This window comes from Ischnura elegans, chromosome 5 (assembly GCF_921293095.1).
Source record: "Ischnura elegans chromosome 5, ioIscEleg1.1, whole genome shotgun sequence".
Classification (NCBI taxonomy): Eukaryota; Metazoa; Arthropoda; class Insecta; order Odonata; family Coenagrionidae; genus Ischnura; species Ischnura elegans.
The window spans coordinates 41932399-41957622 of record NC_060250.1 but is presented as its reverse complement, the minus strand read 5'-3'; the positions used below and the strand labels follow the sequence as shown (position 1 = coordinate 41957622).

Here is a 25224-nt window from a genome sequence, read left to right as displayed (position 1 = left end):
ATCACTACATTGGTGACTAAAGCGATGGTTAGCTGCTTTAAAAACGCTTGTCGTTTGTCTTTCTCAAGCTAAAAATTGGACCTCTGCTAGTGGGTCAGTATGGACTAGGTATTTTGAAATAGACATTGAAGACGTTAGTGGTCAAGAAGGGAGTCATTTTAAACTCTTAATTTGTTACTTTGTGGGTAACATGGTGTACAGAGGATTGCATTTAGCTTCAGCTATGTGGCTTGCCTCTCCCTTCCTCTTTTTGACTTACCTTAGCTTTTTAATGCATTTATGTGAGAAGATAAATTTTAAAGGCAATTAATTAACCACCAAATACCTTTAAGACATCAATAGTTGATCCATAATTAAGTATCAGAGTATGGCAGTCCGTACAGCAGTGGGCTTATTTACCCATGGTTTTAAATTGCTGATTATTATTGAGAATGAATTTTAATTTTTTTAGAGCGTAGGTTTCCGCGGCGATGGTTTGATCTCTGCATTTCTCCAGGGTTTTCTTCCGCGTCAGATTGTTGGTTGACAACAGTTTCGCTGGCTATCCTGCCAGCGTCTTCAGGTCGAAGGTGTCGGCTGTTGGTTTCTGCCTCGCTTATATACTGTAGGCTGGATGGGAGCTGCACTGTGATTGGCTGTCTGACTGGGTGCTTCTCTCTGGTTGGCTCTCTCTTTGATCCATCAGCCGACAGAGTGGCACCCAACCTCAAGTGAGTGCTGTAAAGTTCCACGGAACATTGATGTAGGTTCCGCCGTGCGTGATGGATCCGCTCTCTCAGAAGGGCTTCGCTGGCTCGGCGAAAAATCTTCTTGGCGGCGTGCGTCTTCAGATGGTGTTTTATGCACACACAGTTGGGTATGGTGCTTGTGTCTCGGCAGCGTAGAAGGAAGGCTAAAGATGACAGGAGCCTTTCCTTCTTCTTGCGAAGCTTCTCAAACTTCCTTATCTCCCTGTGAATCTCCTCCCCGTAGAGGCGAATAATGTTAGAGCGTAGGTTTCCGCGGCGATGGTTTGATCTCTGCATTTCTCCAGGGTTTTCTTCCGCGTCAGATTGTTGGTTGACAACAGTTTCGCTGGCTATCCTGCCAGCGTCTTCAGGTCGAAGGTGTCGGCTGTTGGTTTCTGCCTCGCTTATATACTGTAGGCTGGATGGGAGCTGCACTGTGATTGGCTGTCTGACTGGGTGCTTCTCTCTGGTTGGCTCTCTCTTTGATCCATCAGCCGACAGAGTGGCACCCAACCTCAAGTGAGTGCTGTAAAGTTCCACGGAACATTGATGTAGGTTCCGCCGTGCGTGATGGATCCGCTCTCTCAGAAGGGCTTCGCTGGCTCGGCGAAAAATCTTCTTGGCGGCGTGCGTCTTCAGATGGTGTTTTATGCACACACAGTTGGGTATGGTGCTTGTGTCTCGGCAGCGTAGAAGGAAGGCTAAAGATGACAGGAGCCTTTCCTTTAATTTTTTTATTAAATGCCTACTTCTCTAGCAATTTTCAGTGTAAAATGGATGGTCTCAACCATTTAGTAGATAAGTTAATGACCTCATGCACTCTTGCTAGGGGGGCAACTACTTCTCGGTTACTCCTCTCCTCTGCTCACTTTGTGGTGTCAAGTGTTAACTTACATCAACGTGCTAATGTTAGAATGGTGGCAATGGTAAATTAAACGCAATGGCAATGTATTTTAACAATACAGCCCATCTCAGTCTAGTTTCTCTTTCTTGCTTTGGAACGGCTTAAGATAGAAGGCTGAAATTTAAGCTAGTAATTCTTTATATCTAAACCAACCATGTGTACCAAATTTCATGAAAATCTGAGCCTATGGGTTGCATGCCGTGGTGCATTTAATATAGAAAGATTTTGTATGTGTATTTTGTGATTCCAGTCCTTCCTTGGCTTTTACTGATAGCCTCTTCTTTCCTTGTTGTTTCATATGTGAGGTTTTTTGCCAACAAATTAATGTATTTTGTGATAAAGTGCATATTATTATTCTATTTGAAATAAAGATTAAAAACCCTGTGATATTTGAGAGATCTTCCTTTCAATGGAAGACTTCTTGATGCACACAGGGAAATTAAACTGTGGTTTTAGCAATCTTGGAATGAGTCCTGCTCTTGGCCATTTGCTTGGTCTATTAACCATACAACTATGTACAGTAAATTTATTTATGCTTGCATTATTGGACCTCTTACTAGTTATTACCTGAATGCACATAATGTCTGTCATTTAACATAAAGTTAGTCATAGCTTCCTCTTAAGCAGAATATTTGTTATCTATCTGCATTAGTTGGTACTGAGACGGACAACTTTCTGCTTATACAGGTATTTTAGTTATACAGTAAAACCTCTTTACATCGTAATGGAGGGGACCAAAATTTGGGGAATTTGATGTATGGAGGTTCACTATAGAGAGGTTTTAGTGATAGGTACCATTTTTTCATATTCTTTGGAAACGAAAGGCACCACTGTATTTTAAACCATTATATTTATGTGTTTTAACAAACATGCATGCATCATTGAACATATATTAATTATTTAATAATTTCAGAAAGCGAGCGCTATTGCATGATTTTTACCATAATTCGAGAGAAAATGATGTGATCTCTCTCAATTAAATAGTCTCTTAAAATGAATCGGATTGTTGGATATTTTTTTTTCTTATTTACTGTAAGGTATGCCCTCATATTGAACAAAATGGCCACAACTAATGATTACAGCATGAAAATTACAGCATTTTAAGCGTATATAAGAAAAAAAAAATGAAACATTTATTGCTGAAAATGTCATTGCATGAACGTTATCGCGGCTGCATTAATGACCTCTTGTTGTCTCGGTACTATTTGTGGAGGTAGTTAGGCCATCTCGGGGGTATCTCCTTGGTATGATAAGTGGAGGTTTTATGATATAAAGAGGTTCACTACAAAGAGGTTTGCCTTTAAATTTACATGTAAATCAGACCGGACCGTTGGGGTGGTATGATGTATGGAGGTTTATGATGTAAAGAGGTTCACTAGATAGAAGTTTTACTGTAATAATACAATGTAATTCTGCAGCTCTCTCAATTTTATGCTTTGATGCAGAAAACAAGCTTTATATGAATGATTAGGAGTTGATTATCACATTATAGACTGCAGTTAAACCAAGTTTATTCATACCCCCTGAATTCAAAATATTACTTCATGTTAAGTTTTAAGCAGCCCCTGATAACTGACCAATATACACTTTTGGTAAAGATAATTTGAAATATGTATGTTTATTGTTGTCATGATTCGAAGTCACGCCAATGGCTTGTTTCATTGGGTTATTAGAAATTGTCTACAAAGGCAACTAGTTTGGATCAGCTTTGAGAACTTGTTTCCTTGTCATAGTTATTGTGCCGATGGACATATTAATCGATGATCTAAACACTTCCTTGAGAGTTTATCCTATCAAAAAAAGCAACTCATAGAGGTAATGAAGCCTAATGGATCATCAGTTAAATTATATGGATTCTTGGCTATTTAATAAGCTTAGCTTAATCTACACCTTTAGATTCAATCTGTATTTTATGTGGATAATGGCAATACCTTTAGCTGGAAATTAACTTTCACCAAAGAAGTCTTGATTTCAATGGCAGTAGAAATCACTGATGAATACCTTTCTTGGAAGGTGATATCATCCAATGTCTCATGAAATCTTCATGCATTGCTCTGTACCTCAACGTTAATTTTTTTTCTGGGTATGTTTTTGTTAAATGTTGTATTGGAGCCCAAGTTAATTTAGCCTTTGATGGAGATGATAAATGCTTCCATTGTTTAGTAAACTATTTCTTGTGAAAATTTTAGCATCCCAATCTGGGTGATGATAACAACGAAAAAGATTGTAATTAAATCAAAGAGAAGTTTCACGAGATATGCTTCACTGGGATTATTCTTGTCTGAAATTGTGTTAGTTGATGGTATAACTACAGCTTATTGAATAAATTATAGGGGCAACATGAGATCAAAATGTAACAGCAGTGATTTGAAGGTTGCAGAAGGATCCAAAGTTGCTGTCCACTACTATTAAATACTATTAACTTCTACTTATCAATGAAATCTTCTTATTTTCCCAATAAATATCTTAATGCTAAATCATGGTGACACTATCACATGATGTAAACAAAAGCTGCCATCTTTAACAAGTAGTTCCGTGACCTGACCTCTCTTCCCTCAGCTCGTACTAATGTAGACACTGACTGACTTGTTAATGGCCTTATGATATATGGTAAAGGCCATATGATCGACTATAGTGGCCAGATTATTGAACTAGGTTGTGGTTTGAACCATAAGGCTGCAAGGAAGCGGTGCAAATTTTTTTTGTATAAATAAACGCCTGGCATGTGTGACTTGAGCCTCTACTCGTTTGAATGGTATACTAGTGCTTGTTACTTCTAACCAAATTCCAACGAAAAAATTGTTCATTACTGTGAAATTTTATAAATATTATGACTTGATTAGTTGACCGCTTCAGGTAATGTGAGCAATAGTCTAGCTAGTTCTGCGTCCATAATGGGCACCCTAGCACATCTTTTTCACCAGTCTTGATATTAGTGATGATCCAAGTTTTCCAGCATTCTTGCTCAGAATCACTTAGTAATTGCAATCTTTTGCCCATTAGATCAGTGATTAGTTCAAGGTAAAGTATTGTGTGGTTCATACTCAGTTCAAATTCACATCTGGGATAAACTTAACTCAAAGCACAATTCGAAACATACAAGCAGATGGACTCTCTTGTTTTAGCTTGAAGCATTCTCTTCTTCATTCTTGCTGCAATATGTTGTGCAAGGTGTTGTCAAAGGTGTAGTAGATAGCCTGAAGATTCAATTCTTAGCTCTTAATATACACACGATTCTTCAGAATAATTTGACGAAAAAAGTCTTGCACACATTGAGGGTTGAAACCACATGCTGGATATTCCATACATCTGTCATAGTCTTCAGAATTAAAATCCTGATTACTACATAAATTCTTTGTGTATGCTTGCATGCATTGTATATAGTAGACTCTCGTTAATACGAACAATGTTATTACAGTTCTCGTTTTTATGAAGCAAATCGTTGGTCCCGACGAAAAGGCCTATCCAAGCCATAGGAAAAGAAACGTTATTACGAAATTTTCGTTTTTACGTCCCGGTCCCGGCGGTTACAAAGTGAACTTTATTATGAAGTTCCACGCATAAGCAATGGCATTTAGATGTATATTCACTATGCTAAGTTTTAATAATCATGCCACGTTTAAGTTCTCCTCGTGTACTGTGTCATTTATGGATCTTTCTTCACCATACGCGCAACGTCATATAATAAGCTTCATTCCTGGGGAATCATGGTGACAGACTCGTTACAGCTCGTAAATTTGATGCACAGTTAGTTCTCTTCATATGCACATTCGATTTACGAACTTTCAGAGATGCCGGCATTCAAAAATTTCAAATTTCGAATTTGGTGCCTTTTGATTTGGCCCATGCTACATGGTGCGGCGTAGAGGAAATCGTACTGTGGGCATAATCTGAACAAAGTAACATTGAATCCGGTGAGAAGCTAGGAACTATTCAGCATTTTGCCCGTTGTTCCTTGCAGCGGAGAGCGATTTTTTTCGGCTCCGTCTGCATGGCACGCCCAGCTAGATCAGTTCGTCACAATCATGAGTTAGCGCACAATTGTTATGAAGTGTTGCATTCTGCAGGATAACCGTACTCCTCGATGCCTTGCATACAGTCCGGCCAGCGAGAGTTGTCTGATGACGGCACAATAAGAGGTGCGGATAACCCTTCACCAGCACGGTTTGCAGCCAATCGCTGTCCCCCAAACGCACCTCACACCATCGCCTAATCATACAACGTTGTCAAATGCATAAAGAGCAGCGAAATAAGCCTGATTCACTAAAACGTGCCCTTTCTTCGAATCACCAAAACAAGTGATTCTTCCACTGGGTCCTTCACGCTCGTCGTCCTTTCCGTCTCCTTTCTTCGCGGAGCCCTTTATAGGCATTTCACTTTCTTACCTGGCAACGCTGCCCCGACCCAGACTATTCTGCCTGTCATGGGACGACTCTCGGCAGCCAGACCGTAGGTTTATCAACTTAGGAACAAGGTCTTGGAATGCATCTAGTTTGTAAATTGGACTTACTGTACTCGGGAGGATATCAACCCTCGATTACTCTTACGAATTTTCCTGTTTATATATATTTCCACGTAATTTAATCGTGTTTATCACATCCGGTTTTTTTCGATGATTCCTAAAAGAAACGTTCATACGAACTTCGTTATTACGAACCTCCGGTTTTTCGGTCCCGTGAACTTCGTAATGAAGAGAGTCTACTGTACTTTGGTGCTCATGCTTGAATTATTATTTTATATTGACTAAGTAGATACTTCCTTTTAAAATATTGGATAAGTGGCCAATACACACCATCAGTATCAGGTCAAATCTAGATGTGACAGGTCATTCTCTAACTTCTAATTACTAAAGTCAAAGTTCAAGGTTGCCTCTCTTGACATGTTTAAGTTGTCCAAGCCATTGTGCTAATTAATGTAATATTTTTACATGTATTAGGTTAAAACTCTGAAATAATATTTTTAATTTTTTACAGTTGTGCCTGGTACTGAAGAACTTAGTCCAGATGAAGATTTGGCTACCACTCCTCCACCAGCGATTGAGAAGAAAGTGAAAACACCAACTAAGTTAAAGGTGAAAAGACCAAAAATAGTGAACCGAAAGCGAAGTCATCGTGTGAGTCCTGTCGGGAAGGACTGGGGAGAAAGATGTGTGGATGTGTTCGAAGTTATTGTACAAATTGGTGAAGGCACATATGGTCAGGTATACAAAGCCAGGGATAAACAATCAGGTGAGTGATTGTCAAAATCTACTGACTCAATGGCTTAAGTGATTTTATTTTTACAGATTACTTTTGAATATGAAATAAGCATCTTCATAATTTTAAGCTTTTTGAGTATAGGAGTCATTCTCTATCAAAACAAGTGTTAAATAATCTGTAGGGTGCTGTTCTGCAATCTTTTTTTTTCATTATTAACATCCTTAGATCGTATTGGCATGTAGAAGCTTTTTGGTCTGGATTAGAGCCTGCAAAATGGCTTCCATACTTTGTGGCGTAGCCACGAGAGGGGGAGGGGTGTTCGGATTACAACTCCCACCTTGAGCCTTTAAAAGATGTGCCAAAAATGAGAAAGGTGGCCTCAACAAATAAAAAATACTATATTTTAATGAATGCTCAAAAAAATTATTGTTTTTGTGTCCTAAAAATCACATTTTCAACATCAAAATCCCCGGACCCCCTCTTGTACTGGGGTATTATTCATACACCCCGGAAGGGTCTTGAAATCTCCAGTAATCTCTCCCATTTCAAAATCCTGGCTGCGCCACTGTCCATACTCACCCACTTGCATTTGGCTACTGGCTAAATCAGATACCTACTTTCATGTTCATAGTGAACTGAGTCTGACTCAAGAGCCCATGGCAAACTACCAAGTGTGAACATACTGGGCAGATGATAGTCTGTTGCCGAGCTGGAGGATAGAAACTTGGCTTCTCACAGTTTCTTTAGTAGTATCTTGTAATTCTCTGAGAATAGCTACTATCTTATGTATAAAAAAGTGTAGACCAACCATCATATTTATTCACTTGCCATGAAAACGTATAGATAGCACATCTCTAAATTTCCCATTGTAGATTATACTCCCCATACAGGTGTCCCCCTCAGCCGTAAAAACCTTAAAACCGTGAATAAGCCGTGAATTTCTTCTACCATAAAAAAAAACTTGGAAATAGCCGTGAATTTCATTATATAACCTTAATAATCTCTCAAAGTTGATTGTAGATTTACGATGGACAGATCAAAAGCAAAGTCTATGTTTTGATCATGTTTCAAGGCCGAGTCATTTGCAGATACTGTCCTCGCATTTATCTGCTCACATGTATTCGAAGCGATATTATTGGTCCGTGTGCCATGACGACACATTGACCTTAAGTCTGTGATTGGAGGACCGGTAACCAATAAAGTTTTCATTAACCCTGGCGAAAAATCAGACACTTCTTCACTTCCCTGCCACCCGGTTCCTTCCATTTTCCCTGTCATAACATTTGGCACCTGAATTTTCCTATCGATAGGTGACGTCATAATTGGTAGTACTTTCATTTCTGCATTTGAAATTATGGCTTATATTGTGTTTGTTACATTTTTAATTAACGTGCGGCCGATGATTGTTACGTGATCAATATTTCTGTCTTAAATGTCTTATCTACAGACCATGGATTTGGTGACATTTAGACTGTGAAAACCTGGAAAAACCGTGAATTTTATAATTTAGTTTGAATGGGAACCTTGTTATAGTATTAATTTTAACCTGCACTCACACTGCACCTCAAATAAAAACTGGCTACCATGCTACCATAGTGGATGAACAATTTATCCACAGTCTTGATTTTACTTAGTTGTAGTGTGATTCAGTTGAGCAATAGTTTTTTTGGTTAGCCAGTGTATCTGCTAATCCCAGATTCCAAGCAGCTTATCACATGTGTTTTCCTCACTATGTAAATAAATAGAGTGAAATTTCCCTTGCTATTATGGCCTTTAAAGCTGAGGCAATTCAATTAAAACTTACACATAGGCAATTGTACAATGCTGTTGTGCTGTTCATTCCTATGCTGGCAGGCTATATGGTTGCCTTGGCCATGACCACTCCCCAATAACTAACTTGATTGGCTGATGCAGCTGTGGCCAGTGGCATAGTGAGGGGGTCCCGAACCCCCTCCCTTTCCCTCCCCCAGAGTGTTTGAATGCAATTACTTTGCTTCATAAAAGAAAACAAAATATTGAAATGAAAAAGATTTCTTTGTAGTTTTTTCGATTATGAAAAGTGTTGAAATTAGTTTAAAACCCTCTCTACTAAGTACCCTGTTATTAAAAAATTTCCACCCCTGGTTTTGGCCCCCCCCCCCATATCCCCCCTCACTGAATGAAATTCCTGGCTATGCCACTAGCTGTGGCACCTGTGTAATGCATTCATTTGCTCCTTAAACACCCATTCAGTGCTAGGCTTTCAGACTAGATGTATAGGTTTTCATGTACTACGATGTAATCATGATAAATTGTTGCCCAATTATCGAAATATGCACTGGAGTACCCATATTGTGAAAGAGGTATTGATTAAGAATCATTCATACTAATGATAATAATTGGTTCTATTCCACATAATTAAATAAACTGTCGACAATGGTTTTGACCCTGTGTCTCTTCCTCGGCTACATTTTTAAGGTTTTGTTTCCATTATATGCAGCAAAATGTAAGGTGGGGAATTGGGGAGTATGATTTTTTTACTTGTCACAAAATTTGGAGTAGCTTGGCGGATAAATATCAGAGGGCTTGGCAATTGTATGGCCGTCATGGTGGTTGGTTAATTCAAAGGATGGGTGAGCAAAGAGGAATATTTCGTCAGTACATACATTGTTAAGAATCAACAGGGGCCATTATGATTTAGAATTGTGCGGTAAAGTTAAGTTTTTGTAAATAATGAAAGATACTTTGCTTCTTCCGCAAGTTTATAAAAAATTCTATTTTATTACCGGTTTCGGCAATTACACCATTATCAAATACTGGTGTTAAAAATTTGATAATGGTGTAATAGCCGAAACCGGTAATAAAATAGAAATTTTTATTAAATTCTAGAAGAAACAAAGTGTCTTTCATTATTAAAATGGAGCCCTTCCACCACGTACATGCTTCAAGTTTAAATTTAAAGTCAAATTTTTGCTCTATTAAGATGTAAATTTCTTGCTTCACCATTACACTTGTAATTTTTGTCACACAAATGTTTCAGCTTCCATCTTTATCGTCGCCATTCACAAAATCTCTTTTATCCTCCTTCATTCTGATTTTTAATTTTCTTCTGTCTATCCAATGTATTTGCAGTCATAAATCCCACTTCATAAACTGTTGCTCAGATAACAATGCAATACTCCAATGGAAGTTAATCTTCAAAACTTTGTCTTATTCATTTCCTTGCCAAAAAGCTCTCATTCATTATTTCGAACTATGTTTTGAAGAGTTAAACAATGAAATGAAAACCCTAATTGTGGCACCATTACTTGCTATGGCATACCTGTACTTGGGTGTATTTTAAATTAGTGTGGGTGTAATTAAATTTTTGCGAGTGAAGAACAGAGTAATTTTCAGGTATTCTGGTCATTATTTATCTACAGTGAAACCTCTATTTTACACTTTTGAATGGGCCACTTACAAAAAGTGCAAAATTGAGGAAATTGTAAAATAGAGTATCATCGTTTACAGACTGTATTGTTTGGGACATGATAAAAAGTGTGCAAAATCAGGGAAAATGTTAAATGGGGGAATGTAAAATCGAGGTTTCACTGTACGTGGTGGTAAGGTACTGATTAGCAATTTAGAAAACTCATTTTAAGAGATGATGATAATTTTATGTTTTCTACACTGTGTAGTGCCCATTTGTCATTCAAGTTAGATGAAATTAGTTCAAAATTGAATCACTGGTCCTCCTTTAAAAATTTATAACTAATTTGAAATATTTTGGGTTTTGAATTAATCAGGTTTTTCGTTATTAGGTGATATGGTGGCCTTGAAAAAAGTAAGACTGGAGAATGAAAAAGAAGGCTTCCCCATCACAGCAGTCCGTGAAATTAAGATTTTACGGCAGTTGAATCACAAAAATATTGTAAATTTACGGGAAATTGTGACAGACAAGCAGGATGCTTTGGATTTCCGAAAGGTAAGCTATTAGTAAATACATTACCTTCATTAATAATGTACCCTTCAAGCTATGGTCATTGTTTTAAATGTGTTCTAATTTAATTTTCATAGGACAAGGGCTCTTTCTATCTGGTGTTTGAATATATGGACCACGATTTAATGGGTTTGTTGGAGTCTGGTATGGTTGATTTCAATGAGCACCATAATGCAAGCATTATGAAGCAACTATTAGATGGACTGAACTACTGCCACAAAAAAAACTTTCTTCATCGGGACATCAAGTGTAGCAACATACTTATGAATAATAGGTTGGTATATTGTTGATTGATTGATGGTATTTGTTTATAATCATACCCATGACTGACAGATATTTTTATTTTTTATGTGCCACACATTTTTACTATCAAAAGTGACATGGATCTAAAGTCATTTCTCAGAATTTGTATGTTTCCTTGTCAAATGTCTTTCAGGTTTAATTAAATCTTTGGCCTCTGATGCAAAGAAGGTAGCTCCATGCACATGCTAACAGCACAAGTGCTACTCTTTCTTTCTCATGAGCTATGATCAAGAAGCTATATCTATAAGAACTAATATATTGTTCAAAAACAAAGCCTGGTATTAATTCTCAATTTGAATTGCATTTGGTTTGTGAGAGCTACCATGTTTAACAGGAAAGGTAATAAAGGTCAAATCTTCTTGCTTGTCGTAGGGGTGAAGTCAAACTTGCTGACTTTGGATTGGCTCGACTTTATAATGCTGAGGATAGACAAAGGCCTTATACCAATAAAGTGATTACCCTCTGGTATCGCCCACCTGAGCTTCTGCTTGGAGAAGAAAGATATGGGCCAGCTATTGATGTATGGAGTTGTGGATGTATCTTGGGTGAATTATTTTGCAAGAAGCCATTGTTTCAGGTAAGCTTTCCATTTATAAATCCTCAAGTCTTGTAGTCATGTCATTGGAGTAATGGTTATTTTTGAATTGTTTTTTTTTAATTGCATAGGGTAGAAGCCTGTGGTATTCTTATGATGATTGTAGTATTAGTAAATTTTCTTATGATGATTGTAGTGTAATTTCACCATAGAATTTAAATGGAAGCCAGACAGCAGAAATTTTTCCATTACCACCCTGAACGTATTAATGAGAATAGCAGTTTTGGAGCTTTGCTTTGTCCACCAAGTGTTAAATTAACTGTAGCTAGCAATGCATAAGTATATACCCAATATCTATTTTCCTGCATTTACATAGATAATGATGAAAATGATGAAAGTTTTAGGCATATTAAGCTAACCAACTTTGTGGATTTGAACTCCTGCTAAGTAGGTGTGTCCAGTATGGTTATCCTTGGTTTCCATGCAATCAATCCTGATACCTTTAGTTTTAGCCTATTTGAATGCAATTGAATGACATTTTTAATACCCATAGAGGGGGCTGGCATCCGGAAACTCTCCTTTGAAGTTATTTAATGATAGTTCAATGGAAAAATTCTAATCTTGGCTTGATTTACATTTCTAGCTAAGTAAACTTGCCTCAAAATGAAAGTACCCTGTGATATTTGAGAGATTCTTTTTTCAATGGAGAACTTCTTGATGCACACAGGAAAATCAATAGAATGGAGTATGATTTCACTGTTTTAATTACGAGCAGTGAATCATAATGCTTCAATCTAACAAAAACTTAACGATGGAACATATATCTCATTCTGTACATAATTCAATGAATGTGCTAAGTTGTTTCCCTGTTGCCTGTAACCCCATTCAAGTTATTTAAATGAATTTATTGTGATAACTCTAAACTGTGTAAAATGCTTGTGACTAATAGGAATATAATTGTTTAAAATTTTCTGCCCTATTATGTAAGTGTGAGACTATAAAGAGCATAACATTTTCTCTGTGTATAGTTTATATAGACTTTATTTGTAGTTTAATCAGCACACCTAGCTTTAGTTAGAAATATGTACTGCATTAGTTTGCATAATATTTGTCCATAATATGTAATTACTGAATTACAATTCTTATTTCACAGGCAAATGTGGAATTAATGCAGTTAGAAATGATTTCAAGACTGTGTGGCACCCCTACTCCTGCTGTGTGGCCCAGTGTTATCAAACTGCCATTGTGGCACACAGTCAAGCCAAAGAAAACGTACAGGCGTAGGATAAGAGAGGATTTCATATTTATGCCTTCCACAGCATTAGATTTGCTCGATAAAATGCTGGAGCTGGACCCCAGCAAGCGAATTACTGCTGAAGATGCATTGAAGAGCTCATGGTTGAAAAATGTGAATCCAGAAAAGTAAGTATTCCTGTTCTTTCCTCTGTATGGAAAAAATATATCACTAGGGAGATGTAGGTACGAAGGAAGTAGCTTCATATCCCTTGCACAACAATGTCAAGAGCAGCTCTATGCAAGATAAATTGTTTCCCATGTTGAGATTGTTTTAAAGGGCCTAGTCTGGATTTTTATCTTCCTCTCTATCTCTTCTTCTCATTTGGGCTCTTCTTATATCTTTTTTATCCATATCAGTTGTAGTTTGTCATAGTAACCCGGATTTTTTTAGTTTGTTTTATGCTCACAAGTGCCATTGTCATGCTTAGGAATTTATGAATGTGGTTGTACTCCTTTCGGAATTTGTAATTTGGCTGCAATGATAGCAATAGTGATGTATTAGATTGAACAGTGTTGGGTTGTATGTGGTGGAACATATCATTCCGAAAATTTCAGAGGAAACACTGAAATTCGAAAACCTTTGCCTTATTTATGCCATTATTTCTGAATTTATTGTATACGAGCGTGCGGCGCCCGCACCCAGCAGGCTTCCCCCGCTCTTTTCAATGCAGGTCCACAGAGGGATAGGCGCGTTTCTAATTTTAAAATGTAGAATTAAAGGCAGGGTCTTATGTACAAATGTAATTGTAATGTTCATGTACAAATTGAGGTCAGAGGACCTCTTTCAACACAACATTGGAAGTAATTACACTATCCTCCGTTAAACGCACATGATGACTCATACGTATGACTCACACATACGTATGATGTATCAACAGGATACTTGAATGTGGAATCAGCTGCATTTTGATAAAAGTTATTTAAAGAATGCGAGATATTGTTGCAAATAAACTAATGTATCAGTTTGTGTGCCGTTAACGTCAGGAATATTTACCGTTTTGTTTTTTTTTTTAATTATTTAAAAACCAATTTTAGGAAACAGTAGCAATATTTAGGAAGTAAGATATGCCGTCGCATGTTCTCTGATAAATTCGGTGCATTTTGGTACCTCATTTGTAGAGTTTGGTTGCGTATTAGTTGAGAAAAAGGTATCTATACAGTAGAAATAATATTGAAGATTGATAGGGACATGCAAATGTCGCTAATGCGATAACACAAATTTTTATGCAAATACTGGTGTTTTCCTGCAAGTACGTGAATTTAGTGTTAATCGTGATTTTCACCAATTCAAGTGCGATTTTCTCGAATTGAAACGCGATTTTCATCATTTTTTTCTTCTGTTCATGCTTCTCCCTCAAAAGAGTTTCGAGGCGTATATTTATGCTACACTTTTCTGATAAACCGAGGATTTTGATGGCTTTTTTAGCTAATTTTCTATAATACAGTAAACTCTTGATTTTACGAAGCAGGATTTTACGAAGTTTTCGATTATACGAAGTGATATTGCGGTCCCGGTGAAAAGCCTATGCTAAATACATGGCGCTATTCGATTATACGAAGTTTCGATTATACGAAATTTTTTGAATTTACGAACCTCGGCTCGGTCCCTAGGAGCAAATGGCATTCGTTTATACGAACTACGGCGAAAAATTTGTCAACAAAACTAGTTACGCCGGCGTAAGTAGCTAAAAAATCAGCGCTTCCAACTGTGGTCCATCAAAAGTGCGAAATTGTAAATGATAATGCAACTTTGGAGAGAAATGGGTCGCCAAAAACCTCACTGTGGGAATTTAGGGGGAGTAGGAGTTAAGTTAAAATATGGCGGCTGACATTATGCCCCTATTTACGTGCCTGTTCGTAAACATAGCATCGACAATAATTCGTAGTTTAACATGTCAGGAAGGTCGCGCGGAGTATTTCGTACACCCCTAATTAACCCTTTGCACTGCTGTGAACATACTTCGAAGACTACTTGACTACTTTTCGCCGAAGCACTTCGAAGGGTCTTAACTTACGAAGGTTATTTTGGAAACGGGCTAAGACCCTTGTTTTTCTTTTTTTCTCGTCACTGAGCGATAGATGGCGACATAAATGGCGGTTAGGCCGGCTGCCGCTAAAATTCCGTGGGTGTCAGAAACAAATATCTATCTTTTGCATACTTAATAGTAGCTATTGGCTCCTAACCACAAATTTATTACTGTTAATTCTTATAATAAACATTGCAATTCATTATTTGATTACGTTTTCTAAACTGGTCGGGAATTTCTTAAGCGATCGTTGATGTTGAAGTATGAACAAGAAATGGGAATTTTATGGTGGTATAATTATTTAACGATTTTTCACATCATAAATCGATAGCAAAAAGCCTTTTCTATGAATTATACCGAGAATAACCACCGAAAACGTTTAAATAAGACCACTAAAGACAAAAAACAGCGGAAGAAACAAAAGCGAACATTTTTTTCATGACTTATGAAAAAGGTTTGAATTTACGAAACTCGATTTTACGAAGTGCCAATTTTCCGGTCCCACTGACTTCGTAAAATCAAGAGTTTACTGTATGTGGTTGAATAACAGTACTGCACCAAAGGAATCAATGATCGTGAATAAGGCATCAATGAGAAATCATGGAGTTATGTTTTCACCATTAGTATAAAATTTTTATGCGGCTCTAATTCATTGCATTAAAATATTTCTGGGGAGTATTAACCATTAGTAAGGATATAAAACTAGTAACTCATCTAATATAATCATAATGAACGTAAATATACTCATTCGAAAATAATATGCGGAAGAGTTTTTGAAAACTACATTTCTTGTGGAAAGGTAACATCAAAGGCCTCTTTCTAATGAAGCGACTTTTCTCCGGCCTCTGTTCACGGCACGGCACCATGAAATCCAGAGAGTCATCGCGTTAGAAAGCAGGCTGAATTTTTATGGTGCCGTGCCGTGAACTGTGGGCAGCAATAAGTCGTTACATCTGAAAGTAGCCTCAATGCAGCACTGCATGTATATCATGTCGTAGACGGCGCACCACCATGCTGGATTGAAATGGGTGCCGTGGTGACCGTCAACGGCGCAATTTGACTCGTTTGAAGACATCCATAGAGACCAATTTGAAAGCACAGCGATGTGCTGTTGATGGTGGCCGGGGTAAAGCCAGCCGGCTTACTACGGCAACCTTCCAAAATTTAGGGATAGGTGGGCCACTGAAAGCATGGCACTCAATCAACATCAATTATTTTGCCGTTAAAATAACACCACTTTCAGGGAAAAATAATGCCACTTTTGTAAAAAAAAATCACCACTTTTGACTATAAAATAACCCCACCTTTTGCATGTCCCTATGATATTGAATACTACGAGAGTTATCCAGAAAATAAGCTCCAGTTTGGTCTTTGGTCTGAGATAACTTTTTGCTGAATGTGGTTGCATGGTATGAAAGAGGGGAGCATTCCACATTGATTTGAAAGGTTTCAGTATTGTTGATAACAGCCGCAGAAAGTCATCTTAATGGAGGCCACGACATAGTGTCCCGCAACCTAAATGCCTGTTCCATCTTGAGTTGTTGTGCGAAAATTGATTTAGTTTCTTCGTGCGTGTTTCAAATTAGTTAGAATTCATTAACAGCGTGTACCTTGTATGGAGAGGGTGTAATGAGTGAATCAATGGTGAGGAGATGGGTTCATGAATTCAAAGCAGTTAGACATTTAATGAGGATGAGAGTGGGAGGACTTCTAGGGAAGAGACAGTTTTGCAGTGGCAGGATGGGGAACTCAAAAAGGAATTCTTCTGATTGAATTTTTGCCTTGTGGAGAAACCTTTAATGACTTCCTGGTGTTGTGAGACGCTGAAGAATCTTTGTTCGGCCATTAAGAACAAGAGAAAAGGAATATTGACCTCTGGTGAGTGCCTTCTCCACAACAATGCATGGCCTCACGCCTCTAGTTCCTATTTCCATTAAGGAAATTCTGGATCAGTTCTGTTGAGCTGGTCTGACTGATCCACCTAACTCTCCGGACTTGGCTTTCTTCAGACTTTCATCTGTCCACCAAAATGTTGGAGTGAATAGCCGGAGAACATTTGAGGATCCCTCTCAACCGTGAAATCCTTAAAACCATGAATAAGCAATGAATTTCGTCTACTGTGAAGAAACCTAGAAAAAGTGGTGAATTTCTCCATAAAACCTTGAAAACTTGATGGTAGAACTATGATAGACAGGTCAAAAGAAAAATCGATATGTCAGTCATATTTTAGGCCAATCACGCATAGACACTGTCCACGCATTTATCTGCACATGAATATTCGAAGTGCAATTATTGGTCCATGTGCCATGATGACCCATTGACCTTAACCTTGTACCAATGCTGGAAGACCAGTAACCAAAGTGTTCATTAACCCAAAATTTATACACTTCTTAACTTCCCTTCCACCATGCTCCCTCCATTAACTCGCTCACAACCTTTATCCAGCCATGAATTTTGCTAACCATTGGTGACGTCATAAGAGATACTTCTTTAGTCATATCAGATACTTTCATTGCTGCATTTGCACTCCCGGCCTCTGCAGCGTTTGGAAAATTTTTAGTTAATATTCGGCTGGTGGTTGTTAGGTGATCAATATTTCTGCCTAAAATGGCTTGTCAACAGATAGTGAATTTAATGACATTAATACTGTGTAAACCTGGAAAAAATGTGAATTTTATAATTTAGTTAATGTGGGAACCATGACTTTGCAAAAGTGACAAAGAAGTAAAAAAAGGAGTCACCAGATGGACTTAGGAGTGGCAGCATGCTTCTACGGAAGGGGATTTCAAAGCTTGCTTTTTGGTTTACGAATTACATGGTAGCCACTGAAGATAATGTGGAAAAATAAAACATGTACTCTTATTCCAGAATATTATCTGTAATTTTTTTGCATTGAAAACTCAATTTAAAAACGGAAAACAACTTACTTTCACAATGGCCCTCACATGCCCTGTGATATTTGAGAGATTCTTCTTTTCAATGGAGAACTTCTTGATGCACACAGGAAAATCAATAGAATGGAGTATGCTTTCACTGTTTTTATCATGATCAGTGACTCGTCATGCTTCTTTCTTACAAAAACTAAGAAATGGGACTTCCCTCATCCTTAACCCTTTCGAGAAGGTGAAGTTCTCGCCAGAGTGACCTCTGTATTGAGCCCCAAGAGATTCTTCCGTCCCCTCCGTGCGGAGCATTTTTGCAGGGCATTCATGAAGAAGGGTGTCTCGGATAATCGCTCAATCTCAGCAACAAACCTTTTTTGACCCTTCCTAGTGGGAACTATGCATTATCTCTGACTCCGAGGGTAGTTGGGCTCCCTCCTTTCAGGGTTTATAACCATAGCAGCGGCATAGGTTTGAGGTCAATCATGTTTTTGTGTGTATTAATTAGCTATATGGATAATTGTTGCTTGAACGTAAATTGTAGACTTCGAATTGAATTCCTCATTTTATTCTGAGAACTGTCTTATTTTGAATGAAGCTCTACTGTCAATATTAACGCATTTAATGCAGCAACAATTTCCTTGTTGATGTTTATACTGAAATCGAGATATAAGTTTATATTTATGGTAGAATTTTGTTTGAAAATTGTAATTGCTGCTCAAAAGACAAATAATTCAATTTGCAGTTTATATTTTTTGAGAAAGGGACAAATATTTATTTTGCAAAATGACTGGATAAACAACCGCGGTCCTTTACCGCTAAGCGGGGTAATATAAGACGAGGGGTCTGGGTCCTAAACAAAGACATTGCATACCCGCGACTGTCATAAAAGGGGGAGGGCTAGGAAATGTATATATTTGGCATTCGTTCACCTGTGTAGGAAAATCTCACCTGTGATGAAAATTTGTTGCTTTAGTTTCCCGGGTCAAGAAACATCCAGACGCATATTTTCATCTTCAGTAAGGAAAAGGTTAATTTGATGTAATGAATGTGCGAGGAACCTATGTTGTCTCCCAGTGGCTCATATTCCTATTCAAGATAATCAAATGAATTGATTTCTATTACTCTAATTCTAAGAAATTGTCCGTTTCTCAATTATCTTCAATAAGTAGAGGCTCCTTTGAATTATTTTAAATGTAGCATCATTTCTTTGGTGTCAACCTCCCATGGGTTTTTAGGTGCTCTATATGCCTTTGTAGTATGAGTAGAGTAGATCAAGTAACACCTCTAAATTACTCAATTGCGTGAGTTTTTGAGGGCAACAGTAATAAAATACTTTGATATATTTTCATCTATGGTAGTACAAAATCCCAAACCCTAAATTTTTCTTATTAACCATTTTTAGCAGCGATCCCAAAAAACTCTTAATTATCCATTCCAATTAGGTATTGGAAAAGAAACAACAGTGGAAGAACAATGGCTGCACATAAGTAAATTAAATTCAATTTTTAACATGTTTGAGTTGTAGCTAGGAATGTCGTATTCCTTTGCGTCCAGTGGCGTAGCAAGGATTTTGAAATTGAGGGGTTTTCCCAGAATTTCGGCCCCCTTCTGGGGTGCATGGAAAACACCCAAGAGCAAAAGGAGGTCTGGGGATTTTTGATATTGAATACTGTATATGTCTGAATATAGTCCCCCCTTTTTTTCCAAAAATGCCCAAGGTAAAAGTAAAGCGGGGGACAATATTCAAACACAATTTTTTAACTTTTCCCGAAACTGCAGCCTCAAAATTAGGGGGGGGGGGACTATATTCAGTGGGGGACTATATTCGGAGAAATATGGTATGTGATTTTTAGGACTCAAAACAGCAATAGGGTAGTTTCCTTCATCAAAGAAAACGAAAGGCATTGATTGCGATTCGTTACCCACCATTAGTGTATTCATAATACACAAATTATTTGGTTTTTGAAATACCGGTTTAGACGAATGGCAAGGGTCAAATTTTATCCTCATTTGAAAAAGGCCAGATTGGCGCCCATGTGATTCCACTCCGCATGACGTCACAGGGACCTAGTTTCTACACGAGAGGATAGGAGTTATACATCGTATGAGGTTACCAATGCATGCATGAGGCACAGAGCTCAGGGAAACATGTCTTAATAATCACGTATTAAAACTGGCTAAGGTCGGAAAGTTTTCTTCGTTTGATAAGGTATTAATAAACCTTTTTTAAGCCAAGCGCTACCATCCAGCAAGGTACTCAGCTATCCGCTAGCATCCTGCGACGTATCAGCGCTAAGCCTCGCCTCAAGGTCACCTCACCGGGCAGGAGGGGGAACCAGAAATACGACGTACGGAGATATTTCCCGGCATTCATACTTAAGCGTCGCGTTTTCGCGCGCTTGAAATTTTTCACTTTTCATTTAATCGCGAAAAATAGATGTTGTCATTTAAAAATCTAAAAGCGTGAAATACGTACTCCAGGAGTAATAATCTTTCGATTAAAGCAATAAAAAATTAATAGGAAACCACCCTATTTTATATGAGCTTTTATAAAAATTAAGAATTTTTTTATTTATTGAGGCCATCTTCCTTGTTTTTTGCACCTCTTTTAAAGGCTAAATTGGGGGGGTGGTAACCCAGAAAACCCCACTCTTGGGATACGCCACTGCTTGCATCATAGTAATTTTAATTGGGGAAGTATGCTATGCAATATGTCCTATTTGATTCAAGCAAGCCTTGCAAATTTCAGTTTTGCAAAACGAAGGAAAATCCAGGGAATGGTCAATTGAAGAACATGTAATCAAGGTCCTACTACATATTTGTAGAAATCTGAATATAGGAATCATAGTCACTCGGCTAAACTTTAATCTAATAAATGGAAAAGGAGTTTCTATTTTCTCTAATGCACAAATATTGCAGCAGAGAATACTGTAATGGACCTCAGAATGTGATGTCCCTATCCTGCATTCTAATGGGTGTACTAAAGTCGCCTCTCATGTTCCTGGAAGGGAAAGGAATTCAAATTTCACTGGAAAATAAGCTACAACATTGGGCTAATGACCAAAATTTACATTCATGATGATGTGGTCTATCAAATGCATAATTTTTCTATGGTATTCCTCATGATTGCAAAGTATTATATTATAAATATATAGAAGAAATGAATTGCTCTGCAACTGCCGTGTGGACATTTTTGTTAACAGATCAAAATGTCCATGAAGAGGCAACAAAAGTCAAACCTCAATGAGACTGACCTGGTCACCCTCTTATATAGTCTCCTTGTTCTTATGAATGGAAATTTATTGAGTGTCTGTCAGTAACAAGGGAATCACTGTTCTCATTGCAGGATGCCACCACCTGAATTGCCTACATGGCAAGATTGCCATGAACTTTGGAGCAAGAAACGGAGAAGACAAATGAGGGAGCAACAAGAGGCTGTGCAGAATTTGCCTCCAGGAAAGCCATCTTCATCAAAGGACTCTGGTAAACCCTTTGAAGATAGCATGGAAATGGGGGGGTAAGTAATGAATTATGTGATTAAATGAGGTTTTAACTTTTTCTTCTCTTATATGCAGTTTATCAATGGAAATTCATTATTAAATTCATTACATTTTGCATGAGCTTTTAAGTTTTAGAGTTAATGTGACTGATATGTCTATGTTCAATATTTATATATTTTTATAAATGAATGCTACGTTTTTATTTAAAAGGTTTTATGTAGTTCATTTGTAATAATGTAAACATTTATATTTTGAATGATGCACAAGTTGAAGTTGAGATTGAAATGAGCATTTTAACTGTCTGCTTCTGTTCATATAAATATTTTTAAAAGAGTTCATCTTTTAGTATTCTGCACATTCATTGTTTAAATAACATTGTAAACTGTAATGAAATAAGAATCTGTTGGCTAATTGCTTCCAGATCCCCTAACCGCTCCCCATTGAAGAGGTCATTATATGACAGGTAATGACATGATTTCTTTTGCTGCCGAAAGGTGCAGCTATCATTAACTAACTACTAACCTTAGAATTAACTGCTTGAGTTTAAGTATGTTTTGTGACTTTCAAAAGCTGACTTCTTTCCTGCCAATGTAATCACAAGCATAAAGCATGAAAATATTATTGGGCAAACTGTAGTGTTATTTTCCATGAAGTTGTTGTTAATTGTGCTTGTTGAAACGTAAATGTTGTTCACTGTCAAATTTAAGTAACAAGTTTAAATTTAATGAATTTTTACCTTGAAAAACTTTGTTTGCTGAAATAACCCGAGAGAATTACTCTGAGCTGTCTCTGTAAAGAATGCTTATGTATTGTTCAGTGATCTTGCATTGCTTCCTTGCACCATTTCGGTGGAAGCAACTTTAACTCACTAACACTTGCACTGATTTATTATTAACGACTATGGGGAATGAATCCCAAGTTAATCTGGTCCTGTTATATTATGTTTTAGTAACTATTGAAGTTGTCATGCCAAAGTTTTCTTGTTGACTTTCGTTTAGTATTAATGGAATGATAAACTATAGGTCTTGGATTGTAAGAGAAATCTATCCTTGTGGAGCTCTCATTTATCTACGAAGTTACTGATTTTGGCATTGAGATCTGCTCTTGTGACATTAAAAGTGCCTCAGAGAATACTGTTCACTTATTCTTCAAGAACATTGTAACATGCCAAGTTTTGAGTCTTCATACATCTTAAATGTATCAAGTTGACGTCAGTGGAAGGAAATAGATGGTAGATGCAATTGCAGTCTGCTGCATCTTAAATGGTCAATTTTGTATCATCCAAAGGTCATACCAGATACCATCTTAGTGCCTCATTGTCCATCTGCCTGTGTTCACAAGTCTCTTTTGATTGAACTTAGAGGTGTATGTGAAAATTTCATCGATACTCTGTTGCTTCCATCATGCTCAAGAATCGATTGGGACCGAGTGCCTTAGTGAAGTCGGATCTTTTATTATCATCTTCAAGTTCATACGAGTTAATTATTGAGCTCAGTTAGCTGCCTATTTGAGTTTTTTTTAATTTTATGAGTGAAGTTCTGTTTGCCTTATTAGAATGTGGCTCCATTCGTATGATCGGGAGTTGTGCACTGGTATACACATCATGTGATTAAATTTCAATGCTAGCATTGAGGCTCCTAAAAGGGAGACAGTGGGACTTGGAAAAAAATGTCACAGTTGGTCCAACAAGTTAAGCATCCTTGAGAGAAACCATTGCTCAAGCAATTCAGGAAATGCATCATCAACATCAAAATTGCTCCAGATACCTTCATCGTCAGGGTGCCTCAGAAGTTTATTTACTTCAGCTCTGGGAATGTTGTTCATTATTGTAAGTACCCTGAGAAACTCTGCTGCAAACATCATCTAACATCTCCATCATCTATCACTAGAATATCATTCATACCTTAGGATTAACAGTTACAATTTTGTTCCAATGTTTGGCTAGATTTTGTATGATTATTCGTTCATGGTCGTTATGTGGGTGTCCCCATTCTCTGGATGACCCCCAATGCTCATATACTGTGTTCATAGCTGAGTTGAAGGGTACAGTTGACCTCCAACTCTCCACCTGGCCACTGGATTCGTGGGCGAGGCTTCAAGGTTAGGCAGGGGTGCCCTAACAGAATTTCTAGATGGCCGCCACTATAACATTTGGAATTATTAATGTATAATATCTCATTTATGGACTTCGCGTAGAAAATTCTATTTTCTGAATGTGAAGTTTTTAATGAGTGGATGGTAATTGTTAAAAATGTTTGCGTAAATGTTCTTTGTTACTGAAATCACTGAAATTGCCTCCAAAACTTCCCCAAATAGTACTTCTATCACAGTGAATTTTAAAGAAATTTGTCCATGCATTGAATTAAAAGTTGAGCTATGACTGCGTGTACATCTATGTAAAGTATTGGATCACAAATAATGAGAGATAACTTTCAAGTAAATATAATGTTTTCATTGAAAAACTTACCCATCATTTGGAGATGTATGTTTACTATTGATGTAATGCACATATTTCTCCATTTAATAGTGATAAAATGATTAATGGATTATAATGACTCAGGTGCTGATAATGAGGATGTTGTAATATGTCAGTGCATTTCATTAAACATGAACTAGTATGAAGGATGCAATATTTATCAATATTGTCAACAAGGTTCAGATCAAACAATCGTCAATTTCCAAATATATTGGGCCGTAAAAGTTTAGCAGTCGTTGCTGTCAACAAGCAAGATGAAAGGATGCGAGGAATTTCAAGCCGCAAATTAACCAGTTTGCTCCCTAAAGGCTGTGAGTAACTACCGTAGTTAATGAATTGTGCATCAAAGGGGACCCTTAGCCGACCTCCAGCCATGTGAAACGTAATCAACCCCCATAATGACAACTTTGAATCTGGGCCTGAAGTTCCATAAAAAATTTAAAGTGATTAAAAGGGTAATTAAATGATATTCTATGCTATGCATCATAAGTGTGTGTTAATTGAGTCATCTCAGAGGTTGTGACCATTACAGTTTCTAGATAGTATAAAACTAGTCCTTATTCATTAATGCATTAGACATATGATATCCCATGTGAATTAGGTTGAATTAAAAAAAAATGAAATTCAGTGAATACAGCTACTTACATTAATGTTATAATACATATCTTTGTCGGTAGGATATGTGGTTTAACGAGTGGTAGCGTGTATACTTTAAGATTATCATAAGGGAACCAGGTTAACTTGGGATCTTAATTTTTCACATCTTTCCAAATGTGAGAAGCATTAATCAACAGATCCAAAGTACACATTTTTGGTGTGTTACAATGCAATTTATTGAACTAGTTTCATCTGTGACTTCTTGTGCATGAACAAAGTATTTTCTGTGTCTTTTCTTATTTGCAACTTTCATTTTGATACTGTCCCTAGAATTTTATTTATAGTTTATGGTGTTTTACATAAGTGAATTTCATACATTTTCAAGTCAATATTCTCTTGAAGACTTTTCTGTATGGATGTGCTGCATTATCAGTTCTTTGTTTATTTAGGAAGCATGCTTAAGTTTAAAATTTCATATGCATCGTAATACGTACAATGCAATACAAATTTTTAGTCTGCATGTTTTTTTTTAATTATGCAAGATAAAATATATTGGATAAAAAATATTGATGCAATTTGACTACCTATTGTTGTGTACAAGTTTATGGTGTTGTTGACGTCCTTGGTTTGCTGGTATACTCTAGTTGTGAATATATTCTTTTCACTAGATGCCTGTGTTTGAATTTAAAATAGTAGCCCACCTTGAATGCGGGTTGTAGTTTTTGTTTAAAGGTGTTGTAATTCCATTGTACACCCATAACCAGAGATCTTTGATGGTAAACATATTAATCACTCTACCTTTGAGGAATACAAAAAT

At 37.2% G+C, this 25224-nt stretch overlaps 1 protein-coding gene across 7 annotated transcripts in view; it reads left to right on the top strand.

Annotated features, from left to right (window-relative positions):
• Nucleotides 1-25224, top strand: part of LOC124158759 (cyclin-dependent kinase 12) — a 97646-nt gene that overhangs the window by 22517 nt on the left and 49905 nt on the right. For 6 of the 7 annotated variants that reach the window (XR_006864867.1, XM_046534056.1, XM_046534055.1 and 3 more), the window contains exons 4-10: nucleotides 6606-6860; nucleotides 10610-10773; nucleotides 10866-11062; nucleotides 11464-11668; nucleotides 12780-13048; nucleotides 21181-21351; nucleotides 21756-21797. Coding sequence is in view for 6 of the 7 variants with exons in the window: in XM_046534056.1 (XP_046390012.1) it covers nucleotides 6606-6860; nucleotides 10610-10773; nucleotides 10866-11062; nucleotides 11464-11668; nucleotides 12780-13048; nucleotides 21181-21351; nucleotides 21756-21797 (1303 nt within the window). In the remaining variant the exon portion in view is untranslated. The remainder of the gene's footprint in view (nucleotides 1-6605; nucleotides 6861-10609; nucleotides 10774-10865; nucleotides 11063-11463; nucleotides 11669-12779; nucleotides 13049-21180; nucleotides 21352-21755; nucleotides 21798-25224) is intronic. The other variant, XM_046534054.1, reaches the window with a different exon arrangement.